Source organism: Nuphar pumila, chromosome 1 (assembly GCF_984573655.1).
Source record: "Nuphar pumila chromosome 1, dmNupPumi1.hap1.1, whole genome shotgun sequence".
Taxonomy (NCBI): domain Eukaryota; kingdom Viridiplantae; phylum Streptophyta; class Magnoliopsida; order Nymphaeales; family Nymphaeaceae; genus Nuphar; species Nuphar pumila.
In genome coordinates this window covers 30,522,860-30,549,412 of record NC_143249.1, presented here as the reverse complement: position 1 = coordinate 30,549,412, position 26,553 = coordinate 30,522,860, and the positions used below count along the sequence as shown (strand labels likewise).

The 26,553-nt window shown below is 38.9% G+C and overlaps 1 protein-coding gene across 1 annotated transcript; it reads left to right on the top strand.

The window, feature by feature from the left end:
• The first annotated feature begins 3,645 nt into the window (after positions 1–3,645).
• LOC149848568 (cellulose synthase-like protein H1) lies at positions 3,646–24,554 on the top strand. Its single transcript, XM_089996138.1, has 9 exons — positions 3,646–4,008; positions 4,239–4,572; positions 10,249–10,371; positions 12,443–12,556; positions 12,681–12,893; positions 21,520–21,643; positions 22,270–22,478; positions 22,655–23,005; positions 23,642–24,554. The coding sequence occupies exons 1-9, from the start codon at positions 3,728–3,730 to the stop codon at positions 24,176–24,178; spliced, it is 2,286 nt and encodes a 761-aa protein (XP_089852264.1). The 5' UTR covers positions 3,646–3,727; the 3' UTR covers positions 24,179–24,554.
• Positions 24,555–26,553: the final 1,999 nt, after the last annotated feature.

The following is a 26,553-nucleotide window of genomic DNA, read 5'->3' as shown; positions in this document are numbered from 1 at the left end:
TAGAGTTCATTTGTCACACAAGTTAATAGGGATAGGAGAGCAGGCCTGACACGGACTTGTGAGTGCCAATTAATTATTGATGAGAAGCTTATCATGGGGAGGTCAAGTCAACCAAAGGAAGCCCCTCTCCAAGCAAAGTTGCTAATTGAATATCAGAAACAAGAAACCAGAATCAGCCAAATAAAAAAGGATATCATTTGCCTTCTCTCATGGATGTGTTCAAAATGGTCAGAATAGTAGGAATCAACGTTTTGATCATAGTTTTTCAACCAAATAATACGTTCTTTTGATGTTTGAAAATTTGATACATTGTAGGCCATTGATTTTTCAATCCTCGGAAAATCTGACATATATGTCAGAAAAACATGATCTAAAGGTCAATTTCTACTAAACTTAATATGTAGATCACATCTGAAGTGTTACATATGTAAAAGAATTGAAATATATATATATATATATATATATATATATTTCCACTAGAGGGTTCCTTACCCACAAGGGTAGCAAACATTACCCCAAAACAAAATGAGAAAGATTTTCAGATTTAAAATATCTTTGGTGCCAAGAATACTAATTGCAGTCTAAATGATCGACCAAAACATTGCAATTATTGTAATACACCCCCTGGGTGTGTGGGTGCCTTTAACTGGTGGGCTCCGTAAAGGGCTTGGGTGTGCTCACCCCACCCAAGGTTTACCTTGGAGGGGGCTGGCCCGTTAAGTGACCCGGTTCTTGGCGAGGGCTCTCGTGGTAACAAAAAAAAAGACCTAGTCTAACGCAGCAATTCATAGCACATGAACTGAAATTCGAGGTGCAAACAGGTCGGACATGGTCTGGCTCATAATAGATTTAGATCCCAATATGAATGTTATACAACTGGGGGCTAGCAAATCCAAATTCACACTAAATCCGATATAGCAGTGTTGAATGCAGATATGAAACCGATATAATCATATTGGGTCCAACAAAAAAAAGGTTAAAAGAAAATATTATGAATGTAAAAGGGGCAAACGGATTGGGTTCTATCAGGATTCGAATGTAAATCCAATTTAAACAGTGATATAAATCTGAATCCAAATTAGAAAAAAGGTTGTGTTCCACAAGTTCAAATTTAACCTGAATTTAGAGTGGAATATTGTTTTAAGATACAAATCTTAAAACAATATGTCAGATTTGATAAAATATCTGACCTAATATGATCCATTTACACCCCTACCTGAAAGTTTGAATCGAAGAAATACATGAGACTCAACTTGAAACTCAGCTACCAATGGGTCCTTGATCCGCTCATCTGGCAGGGGAAGTTAGTGCACATCACCCCTTGTTGAAACGTCAGAAGTTCGAATCCCACTGGTATACAGATGGTTGAATAACTGTTATAAAAGGACCTTATTTTTTGAGGAAAACTGTTATAAAAGGACCTTGATTCCCCAGATCTGTTATCGAAAAAAACCCCTCAGCTTGTAGTTGCTTTGAGGTAGAGTTTTATTAAACTTAATTTTTCCAACACAGACCATATCCAATAAGACCAACTTTGAAGACCCGTCTGCACCCACTCATTTGGGTCGTATATCACTTGCAGCTTGACCAAGATCATGAACTTCAGAATTTTCTGGCACTGTTAAAACTCTAGAGTTCACAAAACATGGGCATTGGATAAGCATCTACAAGACACATGAACACCCTGCTTGATGATTCTTTGCTCCAACTGAACATATTAGGCTTCCTTTTTCATTAGGTCTCGTTAGGCTTCATAGTTTGAAGTGTTTTATAATAGATCTGAACCATTAGATGTAGTTATTATGCTCGATTTAGTAGGAATTGACTCTTTGATCATGTTTTTTTGAAGAGAAAATGTATTTTTATGAGCCTAAAACATTTGATGCCTTTATAGCTATTGATTTTTGGATCACTGAAAAACCTGTATACAGGTCAGATTCTGACTATCCAAAAGTAAATAAAGCATCACATATATGGAAATATTAGATGTGAGAAAAAGTACAAAAAACTATGATTTTTGGAAGGACCTAACGAGAAAAAGGGGCCTAAGGAGCACATTACTAGGTAAATCTATAACCTTTCATCATCATATGATCTTCTTGAATATTATCAACCAGATAAAAGATCTTCTCCAAAAACAATCTAACTCCCTAGAAAGAATCAGTTGAAGCCCCTTGATCATTTTTTTGAGACTAATATATTTTCTTCCCTAGAAAGAATCAGTTGAAGCCCCTCGATCATTTTTCTGAGACTAATATATTTTCTTAGAGAGAGCCAGTAAATACTTTTGTTATGAAAAAGCATTCTGCTAAGAAATGTTCAAGTTTTCACTCTTTTTTTTCTTATGATGAGGAACCGGGTCACTTGATGGGCTTGCCCTCCTGCGAGGTAAACCTCAAGTGGGGTCACAGACAGTGACACCATAAGTAGTTAAAAGTACTAGTCACCACTGGTGTTAGCCCCGTAAAAAGCCGAGTTGGTGCCTAGGCAGGATTGGTTAGGACAAAAAAAGGTAAAAGAAATATATATATTTTTTAATTTCAACAAATTCGTTCAACACAATTTATGTTGTAAAACAATCAAACTTAAAAAGACAAAATTCAGAGATGTATCTAAATTATTAAAAACATAATAACATTTATAGCATTGAACTTTTTCTAAACAAATATTTGTTTAGCTGCGCCACCACAGAGACACCCATTGAGCTAGGCTCATGTTCAAGGTTGTTAAATGCGATGAGGCGAAGCCAGGCATTGAGCCTGCGCTTCGCCTCTGAGGCGTACACCTCAGGTACTGAGGCATACGCCTGTCACAACATGAGACTCTCAAGCAAGGTTGTAAATGCGATGAGGCGAAGCGAGGCGAAGCGAGGCGTTGAGCCTGCGCTTCGCCTCTGAGGCGTACGCCTCTCACAACACTGCTCATGTTAATAGGGGTGGACATTAAGCTGTGTGGCTGGTGGGCCATGGACCAAGCTTTTAGAGCTTGGTCTCACCCGAACTGCACCTACTTGGCTGAGCTAGGTCAACATGCGCCGGCCATTCTGATCAGGACCATGGACCAAGCGTTTAAGGCTTGGTCTCAACCAAACCGTACCTACTTGGCTGAGCTCACAGGTTGATACACATGCCGGCCAGCCTGAGAAATATCTCGGTTTGGGCCCATGTGCCAAACAGGTATATGGGCTGGATATCCGGCCCTGACCTGACCTGACCCTAGCCAAGCTTGACTGGGACCAGCATCCTGGCATGGACACCCCATGAATCAGCATCACCTATGTTACCATCCCCAACTTTTGAAATGAGAATCAACAGTTTGGTAGGAGTTGTGAGCGTTGCAAGTTTAAAACCTAATGTGGTACGTGGCATAACCTCAGCTTGCCTTATCTAAACACAAAAACTTCTAAAAATAAGAAAAACGCCCTTGCACATAATTAAGAGAACTGTTGGTAGAACCCAGCAGGTAGATAAAAAACAAAAGTGCTACTCTCTCTAGCCATGGATGGTCCATAAGCGAACTTCCAATTTTTTCATCTTTTAATTAAAGAAAAAAAGCGAGCCTCAAAAAAACACCTATGGTGCTTGGCTCTCGCGTCTCTTACCTTCTCACTCATCATTATATAAACACCCCCCTCTCGTCTCTCATATGTATTACTCTGTCCCGCTCTTAATTTCTCTAGAGTTCTCTCTCATTCTCTCTCCAGAGAGAGCTGTAGCTAGGTGGGGAGATGGTGGCGGCTCATGATCTCCCTCCTCCTGCTCCACTGCAGGAAGAGATCCGACGGCCAAACGTGTTCCAGAGGGGATCGTGCGTTGTGATGTCCACCCTCGCCTTCTCTCTGATTGCATACCGTGTGAGAACCCTCCATAGTCTCTCGGGCCTGAGCTTCGGCTTGTGGTTGAACGCCACCCTCTGCGAGTCGTGGTTCACTCTGCTCTGGCTCATTTCTATCAACTCCAAGTGGACACGAACTGACAGGATAACCCACCCGGAACGCCTCCTTACAAGGTGACATACAGACACGTACACATGCACACCCCCACCCCACACACACACACACACACAAAGCACAGACAAGTGTTGATCAGATACCTGTCCTGCTTAGCACTCAGTAGCTGTGGGTCCCACAACACGAAAACTCTTGCAAATTGTGTGATGAGCCCGCTTAAGTAAGCAACCTGGAAGTGGAGATGCCAGAAAAATGACAATTATAACCTTGCAAACTGTTCTTATTACAGGCTTGGATCGTCTTCTGAGTTTCCAGCAATAGATGCCTTTGTCACGACCGCGGATCCGTTCATTGAGCCTCCCATCATCACCATAAACACCGTACTCTCGATCCTGGCCGTCGATTATCCGGTGGGGAAGCTCGCGTGCTACGTGTCGGACGATGGTTGCTCCTCTGTCACCTTCTACTCCCTCATGGAGGCCTCCAAGTTTGCCAAGATTTGGGTCCCCTTCTGTAAGAAGTACGGGGTGGAGGTCCGGGCTCCATTCATGTATTTCTCCCGCACAGAGAAAGATATCCAAAATCATCCTTTTGGTTTTCTTGAAGAGTGGAGGAGAACAAAGGTACCATCATCAGCAAATTTTTTTTTCAAAATAATGAATAGGGGGATGTAAATGGGTCAGACTCGGACCAGATATCTAGGCATTACCGAGTCCAACCTAATTGGATCTGACCTAATCAGATTCGGAGTTGAATGGGATCAGATTAAACTGAATCCGGATCCAAGGAGATTAAAATCTGATATTAACACAATCAAATTTGTATTTTATTTGGATTGGGATCTTTAGTCAAATTAAGACTTGGATTTGAATGAAAAACCCAGTACCGTTTGAATCCAATTATCAATCAGACTATACTATCGGATTCGGATTCAGGTTTGGTGTCAGAATCACATCTGACCCATTGACATCCCTAATAATGAAGAAACCGACTTATGCATAAGACAGCTGGTGATGGATTCAAGAATATGCTCCCTCAGGTTGCGTTTGAAACACGGCTAAAACCCGTTTGAGACAGAACAGTCCCACCTCTGCATATCGCAAGCATAGAGACAATAACGCCCCCGTGCCCCAGCTGTCTCTGTTTAGTCCTAAATATGGGGACTCCAGCGTTCGACCCCGTGGGGTCTGTCACAAAGACACGTCCATAAGAGGACGAGGATGCGTGACATGGGGATTGACTCGCAAGATTTTTTTTTTGGAAAAACAAAATATGAGGACACGAATTTTTTATTTTTAAGCTATAAAGGCTAATTTTTAAAATATTTTTATATAAAAATGTTTTTATTAAAATGATACTAAAAACTATTAATAATATTAAAATATTGGTTATATGTGTCAGTGTCTACTCATGTCATTGGGGACACCAAAATGTTGTCCTTGCAACAAAGCGTGGGGTCCCCCCTCTCGTGAACCTCAGTCATCCGTTCAGGACACGAAGTCAGGTGTACTCTTCGATAAGCAGGGGGACCTTGTTAGGGGTGTCAACGGGTTGGGTTTGGTTTGGTTTGGGTAGAATTAGACTTGATCCTGATTTTCAGGTATGATAACAAGTTCAAACCCAAGTCTAATCCAACCCATCATAAGAAAAACCATACCCAGACCCGATAAGAACCACATGAGATAGACCCGAGCCATACCCAATAAAACAGTATTTTTCATCATTTTATTTTTTTATAGGCAAGCTGAGGCAGACCCCTACCAGATATCTCTTAATTAGCCCCATGTGGCAGAGGGATTCGAACATGGGCCTTCGGCTTGGCATAGGACCCCGCTTACCTCATGGGATACCACCTCGGTGTATTTTTTTATCATTTTTACATTGAAAAATTGTGGGTCTTAATCGAAACTCAGGAATGGCAAGGGTCTGATATAAAATTTTACAAACTATACTAGGGCTCATGCATTAATGGAATTTTTGTGTTTGGATTCTAATCTTAATCAGGTCTTCTTATTTATCACCATACATAAACCCTATAGGGTTTGGTACGAATCAGGGATCGGGTTTGGGTAAAACCCAACCAGTTGACACCATTAGTTTACCAATTGGAGGGTTACTTTTTCTTAGGGGTGGCAATTTCTGACACGACTCGCCAACCCGACCCGCCAACCCGCCTCTTAGGCGGGTTCGGGTTGGGCTTAAGTCAACCCGTTTAATAAACGGGTCGACCCGCGTAACCCGTTTATTAAACAGGTCAGGTTCGGGTTGGGGGTATGCCAATCTGCCAACCCGGCTGACCCGTTTAATAAACGGGTTAGGCGGGTGGGTCAACCCGCCAACCCGACCCGCCAACCCGCTAACCCGACCCGCCGACCCGCCAACCCGTCTGCCCGACCCGCCAACCCGACCCGCCAACCCGACCCGTCAACCCGTCAACCCGACCCGCCAACCTGCCTACCTGCCAACCCGATCCGTCAACCCGCCAACCTGACCCGCGAACCTGAAAACCTATTTACCCGACCCAACCCATTTATTAAATGGGTTGGCATGTCGTGTCGGGTTACCCGTTTATTAAACGGGTCGGGTTCGTGTTTGCCACAGCCGACCCTTTAATAAACGGGTCGGGTTTGGGTTGAGGTATGCTGACACGCCAACCCACCAACCCGACCCGATTGCCACCCCTACTTTTTCTTTCGACTACCAAAAAAAAAATGAGAAAAAGTCTTTAATTATTTGAACGATGGTTTGTTTCTTAGCACCTTTTTGGCTCTACCACTTCACATTATTTGTCTTTATGCTTTGGCTTTGGGTCCCTGTCTTTTTGTCGCTTTGCAAATTAGTCGCTATCTTAAGCGCTTTTACAATTCGCTCCCCGCTTTTAGATTAACTCTTGCAAATTAGTCTTATGGGGGTAGTGAGGTTAACCTCTCTTGTATTCCATGACAAAAACTTTCAGCGGCAGGAAAATTTACGGTTGTACTAAACTTCCGGTTCATATACTCAATCTTTGCTCTACTAATTAGTAAACCATTTTTCTATAAAATACTTCTCCAAAGTTTTAGTTGCTCATGTATATCATCTCTATATTGGTACTATCTCATCTGCAAAGAGTAAACAAGGAACTTTTACCTATATATAAGATGTTATTTCATACATAGTTAAAACCAAAAGGTATATGCTTAAAGCATACCTGTGATGTAACCCCACTCTAATTGGAAACAACTTTGTCTCACCATATATAGTTTTAACAATCTAACTTTCCCTATATACATATCTTGAATTATTTTATTATATTTATATGGTATTTGTTTCTTCCTTAACACTGAACAAACTAAATTTTATGAGACTCTAAAGCTTTCTCCAAATCTATGAAAACTATAAGCAAATTTCTACCATTCTCTTGAAATCTTTCTATAAGTTGTCTTGATAAAAAAGTAGTATCTATTTTTTATCTACCTGGCTTCAAACCAAATCGATTGTTTGATACACTTGATTCTCTTCTCAGATGTTGCTTTATTATCTCTTCCCACGGTTTCATGGTGTGACTTATACGTTTAATACCGTTATAGTTATAACAATTTTGAATATATATATATATAGGAATTAACATACTTTGTATCCTCTCTTTCAACATTTTTTTGAGAGAAAATATTATTAAACAATTTAGCTAATCATGATATTCCAATATTACCCATTAATATTCAAAATTTAATAGGTATATCATCTAGGCCCAAGTGCTTTGTTCTTTATCATATTCTTCATAGTTATTTTCATTTCCTCCTCATCAATTCTATCCACTATTCTCTAGTTAAAATCTTTATCTTACTAATTTACCTCATTATTTCATTCTTTATTTAATATATGATAAAAATATTTTTCTCATCTTTCTTTAATTTGATCATCCATAAGTCAAACTTTCTCATTGGTATCCTTAATAGACTTCGCTTGACTTAAATCTCTCGTTTGTCTCTCTTGACTTTTAGCTAGCTTATATTCCTTTAATGTTCTTTTGTGTCCAACTTAGTACACATGTTATCATAAGCATCATAGTTCACCTTATGACTTTCTTAATTTGCTTCTTTCTTTGCCAATTTATATTATTCCTAATACAACTTGCTTCTTATCTTTTGTTATTCTTTAAAAAATACTTTTTCCTCCTTGATTAATTTTTGAATTTTTTTATTCCACCATCAAGTTTCTTTATGCATATGACTCATATAACTGCCTAGAAACCAACTTGATTCTACCTGTCATATATTGCTAAAGGTGATTAACATTCACAATCCAATTCCACTCTTCTTGTTCACTCAATAATTCTTTCACTTTTTTAAATTATCACCTTTTAGATCCTACCACTTAATTATTAAATTTTTCTTGATATATCTTCTAATTATCTTACTCTTTATATATAAATCCAAAACTAATAATCTATGTATAGTGGTAATACATTTTTCAAGAATTACGTTGCAATTCCTACATATTTTTAGTTCTCTTCGTCTAAAAAAAATCAATCTTTGTCGAGTGTCTTCTACTATTAAAACTTATTAAGTGTTTATCTTTCTTTTAAAAAAATGTGTTTGCTAATGCAAGATCAAAAGCAACTGCAAAATATAGAATCCTTTCGCCTTGCTCGTTCTTATCCCCAAATCCATATTCTCAATGAATTCTCTCAAATGCATTATTTGTTTTCCTACGTGCCCATTCAAATCTTCACCTAGAAATATGTTGTCATTCTTTGGTATCTATTGAATTATTTTCTTCAACAAGTCCTAAAAATCTTGCTTAACACTTTCACTTAATTTGGATTGAGGTGTGTAAGTACCTCAACAATTGTCTTATAGAATACTGTTTCATTTGCAAAATTATTCCTTCCTATATACCATAGCTTAAAAAAATGCTAACAACTCTATAGCTTTCTCTCATTTTCATTTTGTCTATTGCAAATTCATAATATTTAATTTCCTTCTTTTCATAGTATCCACTAATTCTACACTCTTTCCTAGTGTTCTTATATTCTATGATGCCATTGTAATTCTTTGACTACCCGCTTTTTGCATATACCTATGTCTATTCGTACGAGGTATCATCCTATAACCATGCTTACTTGTTGGTTCCATCATAGCTCGTTACTTGCGATGAATGGTCTGCACATTTACTCATTTTCACTCTGATCGGGTGTACGTGTATATATATATATATATATATATATATATATATATATATATATATATCCCATTAGGATCCTCTCACAATCAAACTTTCAAGTACTTTTTTGCTCCATTTGAACCATTAGATGTGCTTGTCATTACTTATTTACTAAAAAACAACCTTTTTTAAAAATTTATTTGATGTAAAATTGTAAATATTTTTATCAAAAAAATTTAGTATAATATCAACAATTGATTTTTTTTACCTCTTTAAAATATACATTTAAGCATAAAAAAATCTTAATCAAATACATGCTCCCTATTGAGTAAAAAATGATAAACACATCTAACCGTATAGATCAAACAAAATATACAAGAAAGTGTGATTATATATATATATATGAGTGATAAGTAGGTACTATTAAACAATTTATGGCCTAAACTACTCTAAATGCTTATAAAGGAAATAGTTGCATGTTTTTTTTACTTAATTCTGATCCTTACATGCATTCATTATTTGCTTATTCCCTAAAATTCATGTTTTGAATTGAATTGATTTGATGAGAAACATTTATTTTCATTTTACCAAATTTTGGTTTTCCGTGTATCTAAATACACAAGATGCTCATCCAATAAATGCTTTTTACTAAATATGATATAGAGAATACATGTACGAGTTCAGATTAAGTGAATACTCAAAACTTTGTACACACACACACACACACACACACACACACATAGTGATAAGTAGCTCTAAACGCTTCTAAAAGACAGTTGCATGTGCTTGTTGCTTAATTCCGATCTTTACATGCATTCATTATTGCTTATTCCCTAAAATCCATGTTTTGAATCAAATTGATTTGATGAGAAACCTTCTTTGTACACACACACACACACACACACACACACACATATATATATATATATATATATATATATATATATATATATATATATATATATATATATATATATATATATATTCAAAAGCAAGCACTTGTGCAAATGCCTTTTTAAGACATTTAAGATGGTTCAGAAGATAAGACTCTTTGAAACCTACACAAGCGGACTAATCATACTTATGATTATTATTGTTATCTTGTGTTAACCTTTTTCCTGTTAATTTCTTAATTTGTCCAAATATTGGTGCAGCATGAGTATGAGGTACTTACGAGAAAGGTAGCAATGGTGATGCAAAATTCAGTTCAATTGGATAGCCACCAGTTTTCTGACTTTATGGGGATCGAGCGTGGAAATCATCCCAGCATAATCAAGGTTCTTCTTCCTAACCACAAGCATCATTAATTGAAATTTTTGGTGCAATATAGGTCTTTAAATTTTAGCATTGCATGTTTGTAATAAATAAAACCATAGAGGTAAGTATGTAAACAATTCATGATCTATATGCTTTTTTTTATAGGAATCACTCCTTGGAGCGTTTGATTCCGATGCATAGATAGGCTTTTATAAGGTTTTAAAAATCAACAACATATAATTTTCAAAATTTTTGAAGCTCTACCAACCGGGGGTGGGGGCTCTGCGTGGTATGTCTCCTTGTTGGTGGGACGTTGCAGGTTCAAAACACAGTGGTACATTGAATAATAATTGGTGGAGGTCTACCTAACCCCAGCTTGTCTTTCAAATTTTTTTTGAGGCTCCAAATACCATTTTTTCTATCCAAAATGCATGATTCGAGTGTTGATTTTCAGTAAATCAATCATGTTGAACACATCTGTGGGGTTTAAATTTCGAAAAAACATAAAAAATCCAATAGCCTGTTTTATTTAGCACCGTGCCCATTTAGCATGTTCTCAAATCTTATATATATATATATATATATATATATATATATATATATATATATAGAGAGAGAGAGAGAGAGAGAGAGAGAGAGAGAGAGAGAGAGAGATGAAAACCTACAAAATGAGTATGGTGCTAAATAAAACATTCTAATGGATTTCAATATTTTTTTTTAAATTATAAATCTATAGATGTGTTCAACATAACTGATTTACTAGAAATCAACACTTGGATCATGCATTTTGGATAGAAAAAGTAATATTTAGAGCATAAAAAATTTATGAAAATTATAGGTTATTGATTTTTGAAACCTTATAAAAACCTATCCATGCATATGAATCAAATGCACCAAGAAGTGATTCCTATAAAAACAAGCATTACAGTCACAATTTCAAATAAACACTGCAAAATCCAATAATATGTTTCATATATATATATATATATATATATATATATATATATATATATATATATATATATATATATATATATATATACACACACTAGATGGGGTTTGAAAATCTCAGTCTTTTATCATTATTATAGAACTTAAATGATGGCTTTCTATCATTAATGATTTTTAAAGAAATAAATGAGGGAGCATGAGGAGTGGCAGTTTCTAAAATGAAATCAATGAGTTGTTCTCTCTCTCTCTCTTCCATATTTCATGGGGATGAATATCTTGAACTTATAATATGCATAGATGATGGCATGCAGGAATGCATCCATGCACTTTCCCTCCTTCATATATATAAATGGATGGATGAGCATGAATGCATGAACCCATGATAAACATGGATGGATACATAACATGAGTGCATGAATGGATCATGAAATGAATGAATGCTTTCTCTCTCTCACTCTGTATGATAGACATTGATGCCTGATAATAATATGAGAGAGAAAATTAATAAGTCAGCCACATTTTAATTTAAGTTTTAACTTTGAAATATACCCCACCACCACTCACGCTTCCCTCGTTTAGTTCTGAGATGTTACTAATAATTGAAAATCATTAAAATTAATACCGACTCCCTTTCATTTACTTTTTGGGATCCATTAAAGATGGCAAGCCATGCAAATTTTAACCTTTTCTAAACCGTTTTATTGAAAATAATCCAATGGTATAGATGGAGTAGGCGCTCCGAAGAGCATTCTATATATATATATATATATATATATATATATATATATATATAAAGAAAGAAAGAAAGAAAGAAAGAAAGAGTGAGAAGGGCTTTGTACGGTGAAAACCAATGTTGTCAGTATGGGTATCGGCCCTGAAGCATTTGACCACGGATTCAGCTGTATCGGCCGAGATACTCAAGTGAATCGTTCTGTATCAGCTAAAAAATGATTAAAAAAATATTGGTATCAATCATAATGTTACACGTGTTAAAATTATTAAAATAATATTAACAAATGTTTTTTACTATTTTTACATTTATTAAAAAATAACCAATTCTGGGGTGAAACATATCGATTTTCTGCGGATACGCACCGATACTGATAACATTGGTGAAAACTCTTTACGTTTGTGTCGCAGGTAATACATGAACATGATGGAAAAGATGAGGGCGTCCCTCACTTAATTTACGTGTCCCGAGAGAAACGGCCAAAACACAACTACCGTTATAAAGCAGGAGCCATGAACGTGCTGGTAATTATATTCTTTTTTTTTTTTACTCCGTAAGCAAAATGAAAAAACACACCAGAATCCTCTTTCTTTTTTTTTAAGGAAGTTTTACCTTACATCGCTCTCTCTTTTGATGGAGGTGGTTCAGACAAGGGTTTCAGGGGTGATAACCAATGCACCGTTCATGCTGAACGTAGACTGTGACATGTTTGTGAACAACCCAAAGGTGATGCACCATGCCCTCTGCCTCTTGCTTGGGTTCGAGTCAGAGTCCACAAGTGGGTTCGTCCAGTTTCCTCAGAAATTCTATGATGGTCTCAAAGATGATCCATATGGTAACCAACTCAAGCAGTTTTTTGAAGTAAGTTTCTTCATTTCATCATCATCATCATCGTCTCTCTCTCTCTCTCTTGTTATACCTCATGCTTATTTTTAAGTGATTCAGTGGGATACATGATGGTTACTATAGCAGTCAATGGACTAAGTTTAACTAACCCGATCTGGAACTCTTCTACCTCCAATCAGACTTAGTCAGACTTGGACCTAAGGACTTAAACAGTTCGGATTGGGGTTGGATATCCAACCAGATCTCAACCTGTTAATATTCAGATCTGACATATAACCAATTATCCTCTGACATATATAGATCCAAATTTGAATACATGTAAATATTGCATCCGACTAATTAGCTATTTAATACACAAAAACAGATCCAAACAGGGCTTTAATAATCAGAATTTGACTCGATATAGAGCATTACATCCAAATCCAAATCTGACATATATAGATCCAAATTCGAATACATGTAATTAAGTTGGACTAAAATTCTGATTTGGATGAAGAAAAAAATAGGCATAGATCCGAGTAGTTGCAATCTGGCTGGGATATGATCTTTACACGTACAAGTTGGAGCTAGATGGGCCCCACATAAATCATGCCCAATAGGACCTGGACCTGTAAATAGGTTAAGCAGCCCACAGTCAGATGGAGGTACAGGCCGGGCTTGGTCCAGCCTAGGTCCGAGCCAATGACAGCGCAGGTGGACCTGTACCATTATTATCCCTTGTTTTTTTTTTCTGTTCTAATGGATAGAAACCCTACTTGGGGGCACCGATACCCAAACCCTTACACCTTGTAGTTGAACCTGAAACAAAGTGTTTAATTAAATATAAGAACCGAAGAACAGCTGGCGGTTGTATCCTCAGTAACTCGTTGAATTGGCAACAAATCCTTCCCTTCCGGATCCTTCCCCATTTAGTCGGCAATTCCAAAACCTCCCTAGTTATCTTCTCCTTTCTCACTGTATATATATAACCGATCGTTGTTGATGAGCCACATATGAACAAAAATGTGCGCAGAGTGTTTACCCTCGTGGATGTAGGCAACAGCCGAACTACGTAAATCCCATATGCTTTCTGTGTGCGTGTGACACTGATTGCTCTCTACGCTCCTCCTTATCTTGTAACATGGAGAGGGTTGTGTAGATGATTCACTGAATCCCACGTCTGTGTTCGAGGCTTTGAATGAGCACCACGTATACAAGCACATGAGGCTCGTATTCCCGTGTATGTTGACATAACTTTGCATCGGACTCTGGTGTTGTTGCAAAGACTTAAGTACCCTTTATTGCTATTCTTCTCATAAAGTGATGGTTTGAGAAAATGACAAAAATGCCTTTCATTCAAAAAAGAAAAAACAAATAGTTCAAAAAAAGGACAAACATGTCCTCCATCCAGAAAGTCGAGGATGATGTTGACTCTTCAAAGTCTTCTTCTTTTTCTGTTCAAAAAAAGGACAAACATGTTTTCTTCTTCTTTCTCCGTAAAACACTGTAAAACCCTTTCTCTCTCTAGAGAAGAAACATGTTCATCTCGTTCCGGTGACGGGTGTTCTACGAAATGTAAATCCCCCCTTCTGTAAGGGCAAAAGGCCATGAACACGTTGGGAGGAGCCCTCAGACCCTCCTTCTATAAGGGTAAAAGCTCTGAATCAGACTCCATAACTCTTCAAGTTGAATGATGCTACCCACACTGGGAGGAGCTCTCAGACCCCCCTTTCTGTAAGGGTAAAAACTCTAAATCAGACTCCACAACTCTTCAACTCCAGGAAACGAGATGAACACCCGTCACCAGAACGACGGCTCCGCTGAGACCTCCTCGCTAGGGAGAAGAAGACGACGTGGTGGAGCTTCTGCTGGCCATCCTCAGCGCGACTGCACCGACTGGGTTGCTGTCGAGGAGGAGGGCGAGAACAGTGACTCTTAGCTTGGGCAATCTTTCTTTTGATGATTGTGGTTGTAATGTATCGTTGAAGTTAAAATGGAGAATGAAATGACAATAGAAATTGCTGAAAATTTACAGAAATAAACTAGACTCAATAACGAAGACACCACCTTTTACGGATTTGGAATATGACCTCCGGTTAGGGAGATATGACTCTGACAAGTTGGTCCTAATTTGCGGAAGACACTACAAATCGCTATAGCGATTTGCGGAAGACACTACAAATCGCTATAGCGATTTGCGGAAGACACTACAAATCGCGGATTTGGAATATGACCTTCGGTTAGGGAGATATGACTCTGACAAGTTGATCCTAATTTGCGGAAGACACTACAAATCGCTATAGCGATTTGCGGAAGACACTACAAATCGCGGATTTGGAATATGACCTCCGGTTAGGGAGATATGACTCTGACAAGTTGGTCCTAATTTGCGGAAGACACTACAAATCGCTATAGCGATTTGCGGAAGATACTACAAATCGCTATAGCGATTTGCGAAAGACACTATAAATCGCTATAACGATTTGCGGAAGACACTACAAATTGCTATAGCGATTTGCGGAAGACACTACAAATCGCTATAGCGTTTCGCGATTTACGGAAGACACTACAAATGCTACAAATTGCTGTAGGAAAGCCCGATAATACTACAAATCATTGTTGGAAGGCCCAAAAAATTTTTGATCCGGAGGGTGCTGCCCCCCGAGCCCCCCGCCAGGGGCGGCCCCCCCTGGACCCCCGCCCGCTGACCGCGCAGCGGGATCCGCGTCGGGGGGGAGCCCCCGGACCCCCCTCCTGTAAGGGCAAAAACTCTAAATCAGACACACAAGTAGAGAGAGAAGGGAGAGAGAGTGAGAGGGTTGGTGTTCATGGCCTTCTCCAGGAGGAACCCTTTACCTCTCTTGATTTCTTCTCTATAGAGAGAGGGTTTTACAGTGTTTTACGAAGAAGGAAGAAGAAGAAGATGACGATGCAGCAATGTAGGATCGTCTGTTGGATGTGCACAGAAGTAGAGAGAGAAGGGAGAGAGAGGGTTGATGTTCATGGCCTTCTTCAGGAAGAACTTTTTGTTTCCCTTGATTTCTTCTCTAGAGAGAGAAAGGGTTTTACAGTGTTTTACGGAGAAAGAAGAAGAAAACATGTTTGTCTTTTTTTTGAACAGAAAAAGAAGAAGACTTTGAAGAGTCAACATCATCCTCGACTTTCTGGATGGAGGACATGTTTGTCCTTTTTTTAAACTATTTGTTTTTTCTTTTTTGAATGAAAGACATTTTTATCATTTTCTCAAACCATCACTTTATGAGAAGAATAGCAATAAAGGGTACTTAAGTCTTTGCAACAACACCAGAGTCCGATGCAAAGTTATGTCAACATACACGGGAATACGAGCCCCATGTGCTTGTATACGTGGTGCTCATTCAAAGCCCCGAACACAGACGTGGGATTCAGTGAATCATCGGGGGGGGAACATATAACCTGCTTTGTGTAACATGGTATCGGAGCTCTGTCAAAGCCATCAGTAACCTGAATCGTGCTGAAGTGCTCGTGTGCTCTCATTCCCACATATAGTAATGGGCGATAGCTCTGCATCAGATATGTCAACCCAGCCTGCTATGCATCCATCGGCATTAAGAACGGTGGTTCAGGAGAAAAATCCTACCTTAAAAATAACAACCACTCCATTGAACGGATCAAACTATTTCAGCTAGTCAAAAGCCGCTAGTCTCTTCTTGAGCGAAAAATCAAAACTGGGCTACGTAACCGGCAAAACAAAGAGGCCCGATCAATTAGATGCCGCCTACGATGAATGTGAGTCGACTAATTATCTGGTAATGTCTTGGCTGTTCAATTCTATGGAACCTAGCATTGCCGAGAGCGTGCTCTTTCTAGAGACGGCTCAAGAAATATGGCAAAATTTGGAGGAAGTATATGGCGCTCAAAATAATTTGTTGCACATCTACCAACTCCAACAAAATCTATTCCACCTAAGTCGTGAGGAAAAACCCATTCACGTCTACCTTGCAGCATTTAAAGCCACTTGGGACGAGCTTCTCCAATACCGACCCCCAATGACAGACGCATAAATCATCAAACAAAGAATCGAGGAGGATAAAATTTTCAGACTACTTGCTGGGCTAGGATAAGATTATGACTCACTGATGAGTCAAATCCTTATGTCCAACCCGCTACCCTCCTTCAATAATGTCTGCACAATCATTCAGAAGGAAGAGACAAGACGAAGAGTCATGAAGGTTGAAAAATAACCTGATCAACCACAAGAAAAACTCGCCTTCAAAGTAGAGTTCAACTACGAAGAGAAGAAAACATCTACGGCAACCAGGCAATGAAAAAGTCACTCGAAAAAATTCAAAAACAAAAACAAGCCAAGGTGCAGCTATCCTAAAAAGTTAAGACATATCCGAGAAAAATGTTGGGAACTAACGGGCCAACCAGGAAAGGAAAAATATCAGGACCTACATCCCAAGACGGAAAACACCAACATGGTGTCATTTGAGGACCTTGCCGAGTGGTTCCAGCAAATGAGCTGCTCCAACCTCGCCACAAAACTTCTTCTCAGCAGTTCCAGCACCACATAAACAAGTATAGATTGTGCTTTCTCATCTAAAACCTATAATACCAGATGGATAGTCGATATTGGCACCACTGACCATATGACTAGCAGTCACAACCAAATTCAGAATATTACATTGACTGCAAAGAAACCCATCCATATTGCCGATGGGTCCCTCGTTCCAGTTTTGGGAGAGTTGGTAACACTCATTTCATTAAAAGAAAAAGGCCCTCTCAAGTCTCATACATACCAAAATTTCTAGCAAATTTATTATCAATTAGCAAATTAACTGCAACTTACAATTGTTTAGCCACATTTTCTCCTAAGGACATGATCTTCTAGGACATAGAAACAAGGAAGGAGATTGGTAGAGGACACGAGAAATGGATTATACATATTGGAGACCATTCTATAGCCATCCACCGTCTTTCTCGCAGCTAAGCAGGAATCTCTTCATAAACTTTGGCACTCCAGGCTTGGACACCCATCCAATAATGTTTTTTCATCATTGTTTCCACATTTACAATTACAAACTTATACTTGTGATGCTTGTGAGTTTGTAAAATTTTCAAGATTACCTTTCAAACACTCTGAGGAAAAAAACAACAAACTCTTTCAACTTAACCATTCGGACGTGTGGGGTCCTGCCCCTGTCACTGCTCACTCAGGTTATAAATACTATGTAACTTTCATAGACGACAAATCCAAAAACACATGGGTGTACTTTTTCAAGAAAAAAGGTGAGGTTGAGAGTTTTTCAAGAATTCTACAACATGATTCTGACCCAATACGAAGGTGAATAGGTAAATGAAGCCCTATAGAAATTCATGAGACAAAACAGGATCATGCCCCAACTCACCTGTGTCGACACCCCACAACAAAATGGAGTGGTCGAGCGAAAAAACAGGCGCACTTTCTCAACATAGCAAGAGCCATCATGTTCAACATGAATGTTTCGAAGGAATACTGGGTAGAGGTAGTAGCCACCGCATATTACATTATCAACCAAATTCTTAATAATGAAAATTCAAAACAAACACCCATGGAGCACCTCCTAAAGAGACCAGACTCTTTAAACCATCTCAAAGTTTTTTGTTGCAAATGCTTTATACATCTGCAGAGAAGGAGCAAACTGGATGCAAGAGCAACAAAGTGCATCTTTCTCGGCTACTCCACCATGAAAAAGGGCTAAAAATGCTTCGATCCCACCAATCAAACCCTTTATATTTCCTGAGATGTAAAGTTTTATGAAACCGAGCCCTATTTCTCTGAACTGGTCGAGACCCTCGGCCACTTTGGCCCAAGTAAGAGGAGACCCTCAATACCATCGAACCCATCATGCCTGCCTTACACATATCAAAAAATTTACCCACAATTCAAACCAACCATAACATATCAGCCCAAACCGAGTCCACCTCCCACAATTCCACCGAACCATCACACATGACTGACACCCAAACCAATCATACTCAGATTGAACTAGAAGCTTCTATGAGAAGGTTAAACCGCACCATCCGACCCCCAACAAGACTAAGTGATTTTTACACATACCTGACCTTTTCTTCAACCCCACACTCTATAGAAAGCCAAGTCAATTTAAACAAACTATCGCAAGCCTACCTATGAAGCATCTCCAAAATATATACTCAAACTGAACCCACAAACTTGACCCCCGATGGAGAGAAGCCATGCAGGAAGAACTAAAAGCCCTCAGAAAAAACCATACATGGGACATAGTGAATCTACCTCAAGGAAGGAAACTGGTAAGCTGCAGATGGACATACCGAATAAAGTACAACAGTGATGGCACAATAGAAAGATTCAAAGCTCATCTTGTAGCCAAAGGATACACCCAAGTGGAGGGTATTGACTACTCCAAAACCATCGCTCTGTAGCAAAGATGAGCTCCATTTGGATTCTCCTATCAGTTGCAGCGAACAAACACTGGAAAGTATACCAACTAGACATAAAAAATGCTTTTTTAGATGGAGAACTCGAAGAAGAAGTCTACATGGACCTTCCACCCAGAGTCATCAAGAATGAAGGTATGACCTGCAGACTCAGAAAATCTATATACGACTTTAAGCAATCTCCCACAGCCTGGTTCTCCAAACTCAGCGATGCTCTAGCAAATATGGCTTTCAAGTGAAGTCTTACAGACTACACCATGTTCACCTCTATCAATACCTCAGTTAATGTTGACGACATAATTGTTACAAGTGATGACGGAGAAAGAATAATAGCAGTAAAACAGTATCTACACAAAAAGTTTGAAATAAAACACCTTGAGAAACTCAGATACTTCTTAGGGTTGGAAGTAGCTCACTCAGACAAAGGTATCTTTATCTGCCAAAGAAAGTACATACTGGATCTACTGAAAGACACTGGTAGTCTTGGCGCAAAATCGTGTGACACCCCTCTGAAAATAAATAGAAATTTGAGAATTAACGAAGGGAAACTCATTCAAGACACACAAGGATTTAAGAGACTTGTTGGGCGTCTGATATATCTCACCGTCACTAGGCCCGACATTACATGTGTTGTTAGCCAAATAAATCAGTTTAAGCATTGTCCTAGAACATCTCACCTAGAAGCTGCCCAAAGAATTCTAAGGTATCTGAAAGGACACCTAGGAATAGGCATCCTTCTGAAAAGAAACAAACACCTAAGAATTGAAGGGTACACCGATGCTGACTGGGCTGGCAATCCAATTGACAAAAAATCTACTTCCGACTATTGCATATTCATAGGAGGCAACTTGACAAGTTGGAAAAGTAAGAAACAAAATGTGATGGTGAGATCAAGCGCAGAGGCGGAATACAAATCCATGGCCACATGTACTTGTGAGTTGATTTCAGTAAAAGCTCTTGTTTCAGACATGGGGTTCAAAAACCAGGATCCAATGGATCTCAAATGTGACAATATTGCTGTTATGCACATCGAAGCCAATCCCGTATTTCACGAAAGAAAAAAAACACATAGAAGTGGACTGCCATTTCATTCGAGAAAAACTGTAGAACAAAGTTATAGCTACTTCATATGTGAGATTTCAAGAACAGCTAGCCGACATTCTAACTAAGTCTCTTGCTAAAGATCAACATCATTGGATCATTGACAAGTTGGGGCAAATCGACATTTGCGCACCAACTTGAGGGGGAGATTGTTGAAAGATAAGGATAAGAACTGAAGAACAGTTGGCGGTTCTATCCTCAGTAACTCATTGAATTGGCAACAAATCATTCCCTTACGGATCCTTCCCCATTTAGTCGGCAATTCCAAAACCTCTCTAATGGCCTCCCTAGTTATCTTCTCCTTTCTCACTGTATACATAACCGATCGTTGTTGATGGGCCACATATGAATAAAAATGTGTGCAAAGTGTTTACCCCCATGGATGTAGGCAACAGCCGAACCACGTAAATCCCATATGCTTTCTGTGTGCGTGTAATCGCTCCCTGCGCTCCTCCTTATCTTGTAACACGAAGGGATCAACACCCTCTCCCCATGCACACTGCCAGGTGTATAATCATCCTTTGTTGTTGGCATCGTAAATTTTGCATGCATGTAAAATGAACATTGTTAAGTGACATGCATGATTATCTTGATAATGATTATCTGGGTTTGGATCCAACTTTTGTTACACTGGGCCTGAGTTCAGATCCAGATCCAATTGAAAGGTGGACTCAGATCTGGATTGGACCTTGACATAGTGACAAATAAATATTGACAATTGAGGTTGGAAACTTGCTTTTGGCATAGAAAAAATGAAAACAGATTGGACCCAATTGAATCTGACCAAGACCTGCTCGAACTTGGCAGCCCAATTCCAAGCCCCAGTTGCATAAAGCGACATAGATGCTAAGAAAAATGTAGAAATATAGTTTAACTGTGTATCCCATTTTTGTTGGCCCATATCCAAGAAATACGTGTCGGCTGGATTCAGGTCCTGTGTTCGACTGGACCCGAACCACTTTTACTCATGCACAACTGGACTGTTTTGCTATAAAGCTAGAAACAAGTTGAGTTAGTTTGTAAATATATTGATTAAACACTTTCGTATGGCATCTGATTCTTGTTATTACAAAGATTCTAATGGCTAATTATTTACCCCACTGCCTTGTTGTAAGTGTAGGTTGTGTGCCATGGGATGGAGTCGATTCAAGGGCAGCTGTACGGGGGGACAGGTTGCTTTCACAGAAGAAAAGTCATATATGGATTACCACCACCAGAATATAGATCTCATGAATTGATCAATGGTACATTTTATTTCTTTCTAAATTTGTAGTTTTATGCAATATGTGATGTGATACGTGGAGAGAGAAAGAGAGAGATTATGCTGCCCCACCTTTTTGTTAGGTCACCATTAAGACCCTCCAAAACTCAGTTCCAGGAGTTTTATGACATTGGATGTGTTTTATCATGATTGTTTACATACTCCATAGAGAACATATTTTTCATTAAGCACTTGTATGTTCGGATGTGTGTTTTAAAAGGGTAAAAAGGAAAAAAAAATCAATCCTTAACCTAGTGGGAGTGGGCTTTGGCTGTTAGCTGGGGTGAACCATGGGTTTAGACTGTCGGGAAATTGACTGTAAGCAAAGCAGGCAAGGATAGTACGAATAGGTTTCTGATCCCGGAGGTGGTTTCCTTGTTCTTCATGAAAAAAAAAATCATCAATAGTTGTTATTATACTAAAATTTAATGATAAAAAAGATTCACATTTTTACATCAAATTAATTCAAAGCAAAGTTTGTTTCTGATTAAATTGGCAATATTTAACACATCTAATGGTTCAGATCCAACATATTATATAAATGTATATTATATATATAAACCCAAAATCTAGGAATTTTGAAAGTGCTGTATGGCATCAATATTTCAGGATCCCAGTGTGATGATGGCAAAGCTGCAGAAAGACTAGCAAATACATTTGGCCACAGCAAGCCCTTCATTGAGTCTGCACTAAGAGCACTCACTGATGAAAAATTCTCCTACCCTTCTGTGGGACCCAAAGGACTTGAGGCCAGTGTTGAGGCAGCAATTCAAGTGTCTGGTTGTGCTTATGAGTCGAACACCTCTTGGGGTAGCAAGGTATGCCATCAAAAGTTACTTGCTCAATCCAAAATACGTCTGTGAAAAGTTCTAACCAAATTGGGTCCAGATCCAGATTCAAATTTCATAAAGGGACCCTGTCAGGCATGGCCCTGATCCAGGCTTATTATATAAATGTATATTAAGTTATTGTCCTTTTTTGTGACTTTCTCTAGGTTGGTTGGCTGTATGGATCCACTACGGAAGATGTGATGACTGGGTTGAAGATCCATGCAATGGGATGGAAAACAGTTGGGTGTTGGCCAGACCCCCCTGCCTTCCTGGGCTGTGCACCCTCAAGTGGGCCAGACTCCTTGGTCCAGCAGAAGAGATGGTCGACCGGTCTCCTCGAAATACTAATCAGTCACTGGAGTCCGGTCCACGCCTTCCTAACAGAGAAGCTCGAGTTTAGGCAGTGCGTGGCTTACTTGAGCATCTGCATCTGGCCACTCCGGTCTGTTCCTGAGTTATGTTATTCCCTGCTGCCTGCCCTTTGCATCTTCACAGGGAACTCAATTTTTCCTAAGGTACTAACAAAAACTTCAGCTAATTGACTTGAGAGCAGATCAGGTCATATTATATATAACTGATCAGTGGTAATATTTAATCTCTACCGCATATCCCCCTTGGGAACTGATAGCGGGCACATGCATCCGTATCTCTATCAAGTGAGATGCGCAATTGAGATTGAATATCACTGGTGAATCAGTCATACACAACATGACCTGACATGCTCTCAATTGATTGTGCGATGCATATAACTTGGGTGACAGGGTTGGCTTAGCTTAAACTTTGCCAGCTTATGTCACATAGAAAGGTTGAGATAATACAAGTGCAAGGCCGGAATTTGGAAAAGAGGAAGACCACTAAAAACTTAAAAACATTGCAATCAGAAGTGATATGAAGGAGTGTAAAGTGACCTAAATTATAGCTCTAGATAGAAGAATGAAAATGTAGAACTCGTAAAGCTGACCTCATGCAGTCTTGATGATGATTGAAAACTTGATAAAATTGGACAAATCCCCGTGTCTGCAGCCATATCCAAGTGACATGGTTGCCAATACCTAGTAGAGTCTCCCTAATATAAGCATTTTATACTCAACTCCACCATGGGTATAGCTATTATGCTTGTTGCTTCACAACTTGTTTCTCGGGCTTTGCAGATACATGAACCACAATGCCGGTTGCTGGTTGCAATTTTCATCATCCACAATCTATATACCCTCACTGAATACCGCATTTGCCGCCTCTCGGTGAGGGAATGGTATAACACCCAGAGAATGGCAAGGATAATAACTGCCACAGCTTCGTTGTTCGGCCTATTCAGTGTGATCATGAAAGTTTTTGGCATCTCGGAGACGGTGTTTGTGGTGACACGGAAAGATGAGAAACAAGACACCTCAAGAGAAGAAGACACAGGAAAATTTACATTTGATTTGTCGCCTATGTTCATTCCGGCCACAACACTGCTACTGGTGAACTTGGGGGCCATGATAGTAGGAGTAGCAGGTGTGATAGTTAAAGGAAGTGTAATGCAAGCCTTAGAGTTGGTTTGTTGTGCTTGGGTAGTAATGAGCTTCTTGCCCTTTCTCAAGGGACTCTTTAGAAGTGGCCACTATGGACTGCCCTGGCCAACCATTTTTAAGTCTGGATGCCTTGCTTTGCTCTTCTTCTGCATTTGCAAGTGGCATTCTAACTGAGATTTGGTATTTCTATCATGTTAATCGAACATCATTATCTTAGTCTGATTATTTATTAGGTGTATTCTATGGATAATTTCAATTTCGATCAGGAACAGTGATTTGATTGATGATGAAAAAAAGGGAATTCTTAGTTCAGTTCTCCACCTTAATGATCTTTCTTATGATTAGCTGATAAGACCAAGCCTACCCACATGTTTATTAAAAGAAAAGCAAGAAAAACTAAATTTGGTGATTGATAAAAGTTACCAACCAGTCTTTGCTTTGAGATATTATAAATGTGCAACCACCAACCATCACTTTTGGCTCTGTTAGAAGGTGTAAGGTGTCAAATGTATAAGATGACCTCATTTAGCCCAACTTCCATCAAATTAGGGCATCATCATGATTCTTGGTCCATTCAATTATTTGAGCAGATACTCATGTTGGTGAGCAGATCATATAAGTGTTCCCCACAACTAAGGCAGCCAATTACTGGTTGCTCCCACAATAAAGAAGAGGCCTCACTACACTGACCCCCTCTTAAAAAGGACAAAACACTTTATCAAACACACAACCATGCCTACGTTGGAAATTTTGCTTAACTTAGTGGGTCAAAAAATTGAGCTTGAACCAAGTATGCTTGAAGGCATATGTATACACATGTTATCTTTAAAGTGATAGTTGTCCCACTTAGGATCAAGTTCTGGTGCAATTGGTACTCGTACAACTATTCTCCCAGTACACAACCGAGCTTTCGTCTACTCGCAAAAAATTGATCCAGGCCCTGCACTAAGTGTGACCGATAACCTTGACATGAACCACCTTGAACAACCTCTTAACTAAGATAGGAAAATATAGGTTTGAATTGGGTATAAATCCTAGGTTTAGATATGGGTATGCGTCCATACTGTGAGTGAGTTTGGATAAGAACAATGACTGGATCAAGATCTTAATAATGGATTTGAATATCAATTGGGTCTGGCTAGTAGATGGATCTGAATTTGAATAGCAATTGAATCTAGATCTAAATAGCAAATAGATCTGGATCTAAATAGTGACTCAATCGGGATCTGAACAACAACTAGATATGGGTCTGATAAGCAACCAGATCTGGATCTTAGATAAGAATCCAAACAATAACTAGATCTGAATCGTAGATGAAGATCCAAACAATAATTGAATCTGGATCTTAAATAGAGATTTGAATAACAACTCGATCTGGATCCTCAATAGGGATTCAAACAACAACTAGATCTGGATCTTAGATGAAGATCTGAACAACAACTCGATCTGGATCCTACATAGAGATTCGAACAGCAGTCAGATCTAGATCCTAGATAGGGATACAAATGGCAACTGGATCTGGACCTTGGATAGAGATCCGAATAACAACTATATTTAGATTCTGGATAGGGATCCAAATAAGAACCAGATCAAAATCTTGAATAGGGATTAAAACAAGAACTGGATCTATATCGCAGTTGAATCTGAATCTGGATCCAAATGAGAGTTGGATCTGGATCTAAATAGCAACTGGATCTAGATTCAAATAGAAAATAGATTTGGATTCAAACATGGAACCTTGAAAAACTAAAAGAGGAGAGAGAGCAAAACTCGTGGACAGAGTAGAAAGCACTCATGAGAGAGAGAGAGGAGAGAATGAGATGCAATGAGAGAAATGGGAGAGGGTTGGGGTTTATATATGTTCCAACCCCCAGGCCACCATTAAGGCCATAAAGAGTCTTAAAAAGGCCAAAACTGTCAGCTTCATGGCAATCATTACTGGTCAAAATAGTTATGCATGCAAGGGTGCCAAAACAAGACAAAAATGACTATCACAAGGCTCAAGTTTGACCTAGACTGAGTCAATAGGTCAACGGTCAAACCAAGCTAAGGATAAGGGCAACAATGGACCATTTTGGACTATAAATGCCTATGCAAAAATGGATTATAATAAGAATCAATACAAAGTCAAAGTCCATTTAATGAGCTAGTCAAAGGCCGATTTCAAACTTTGAGATTAAATTCATCCCAAGTACTAAAAAGATAAGCCAAAGACTAAACTCAAACCCAAATCCAACCCTAAAGTCCAAGGTTTGAGATTTAAGATCCAAAGACAAAGGTCAAAGGTCAAATGTCAAAGGTTAAGGGTCAAGAGTCAAGAGTCAAGATCAAGATTAAGGTCAAGGTCAAGGTCAAGGTCAAGGTCAAGGTCCAAGATCTAAGATCCAGGGTCCAAGGTCTAAAGTCCAAGAATAAAGTAATACACAATCCCAAGTTCTAATACCCTTGAGGGCCTTATCCTTTAAGGCACCATGCCTCTATATAAGGACAAAAGTTTCCTTAAAATTCTTCAATGTGGCACTAAACTTTTGTAGAGAACCCTATGCCCA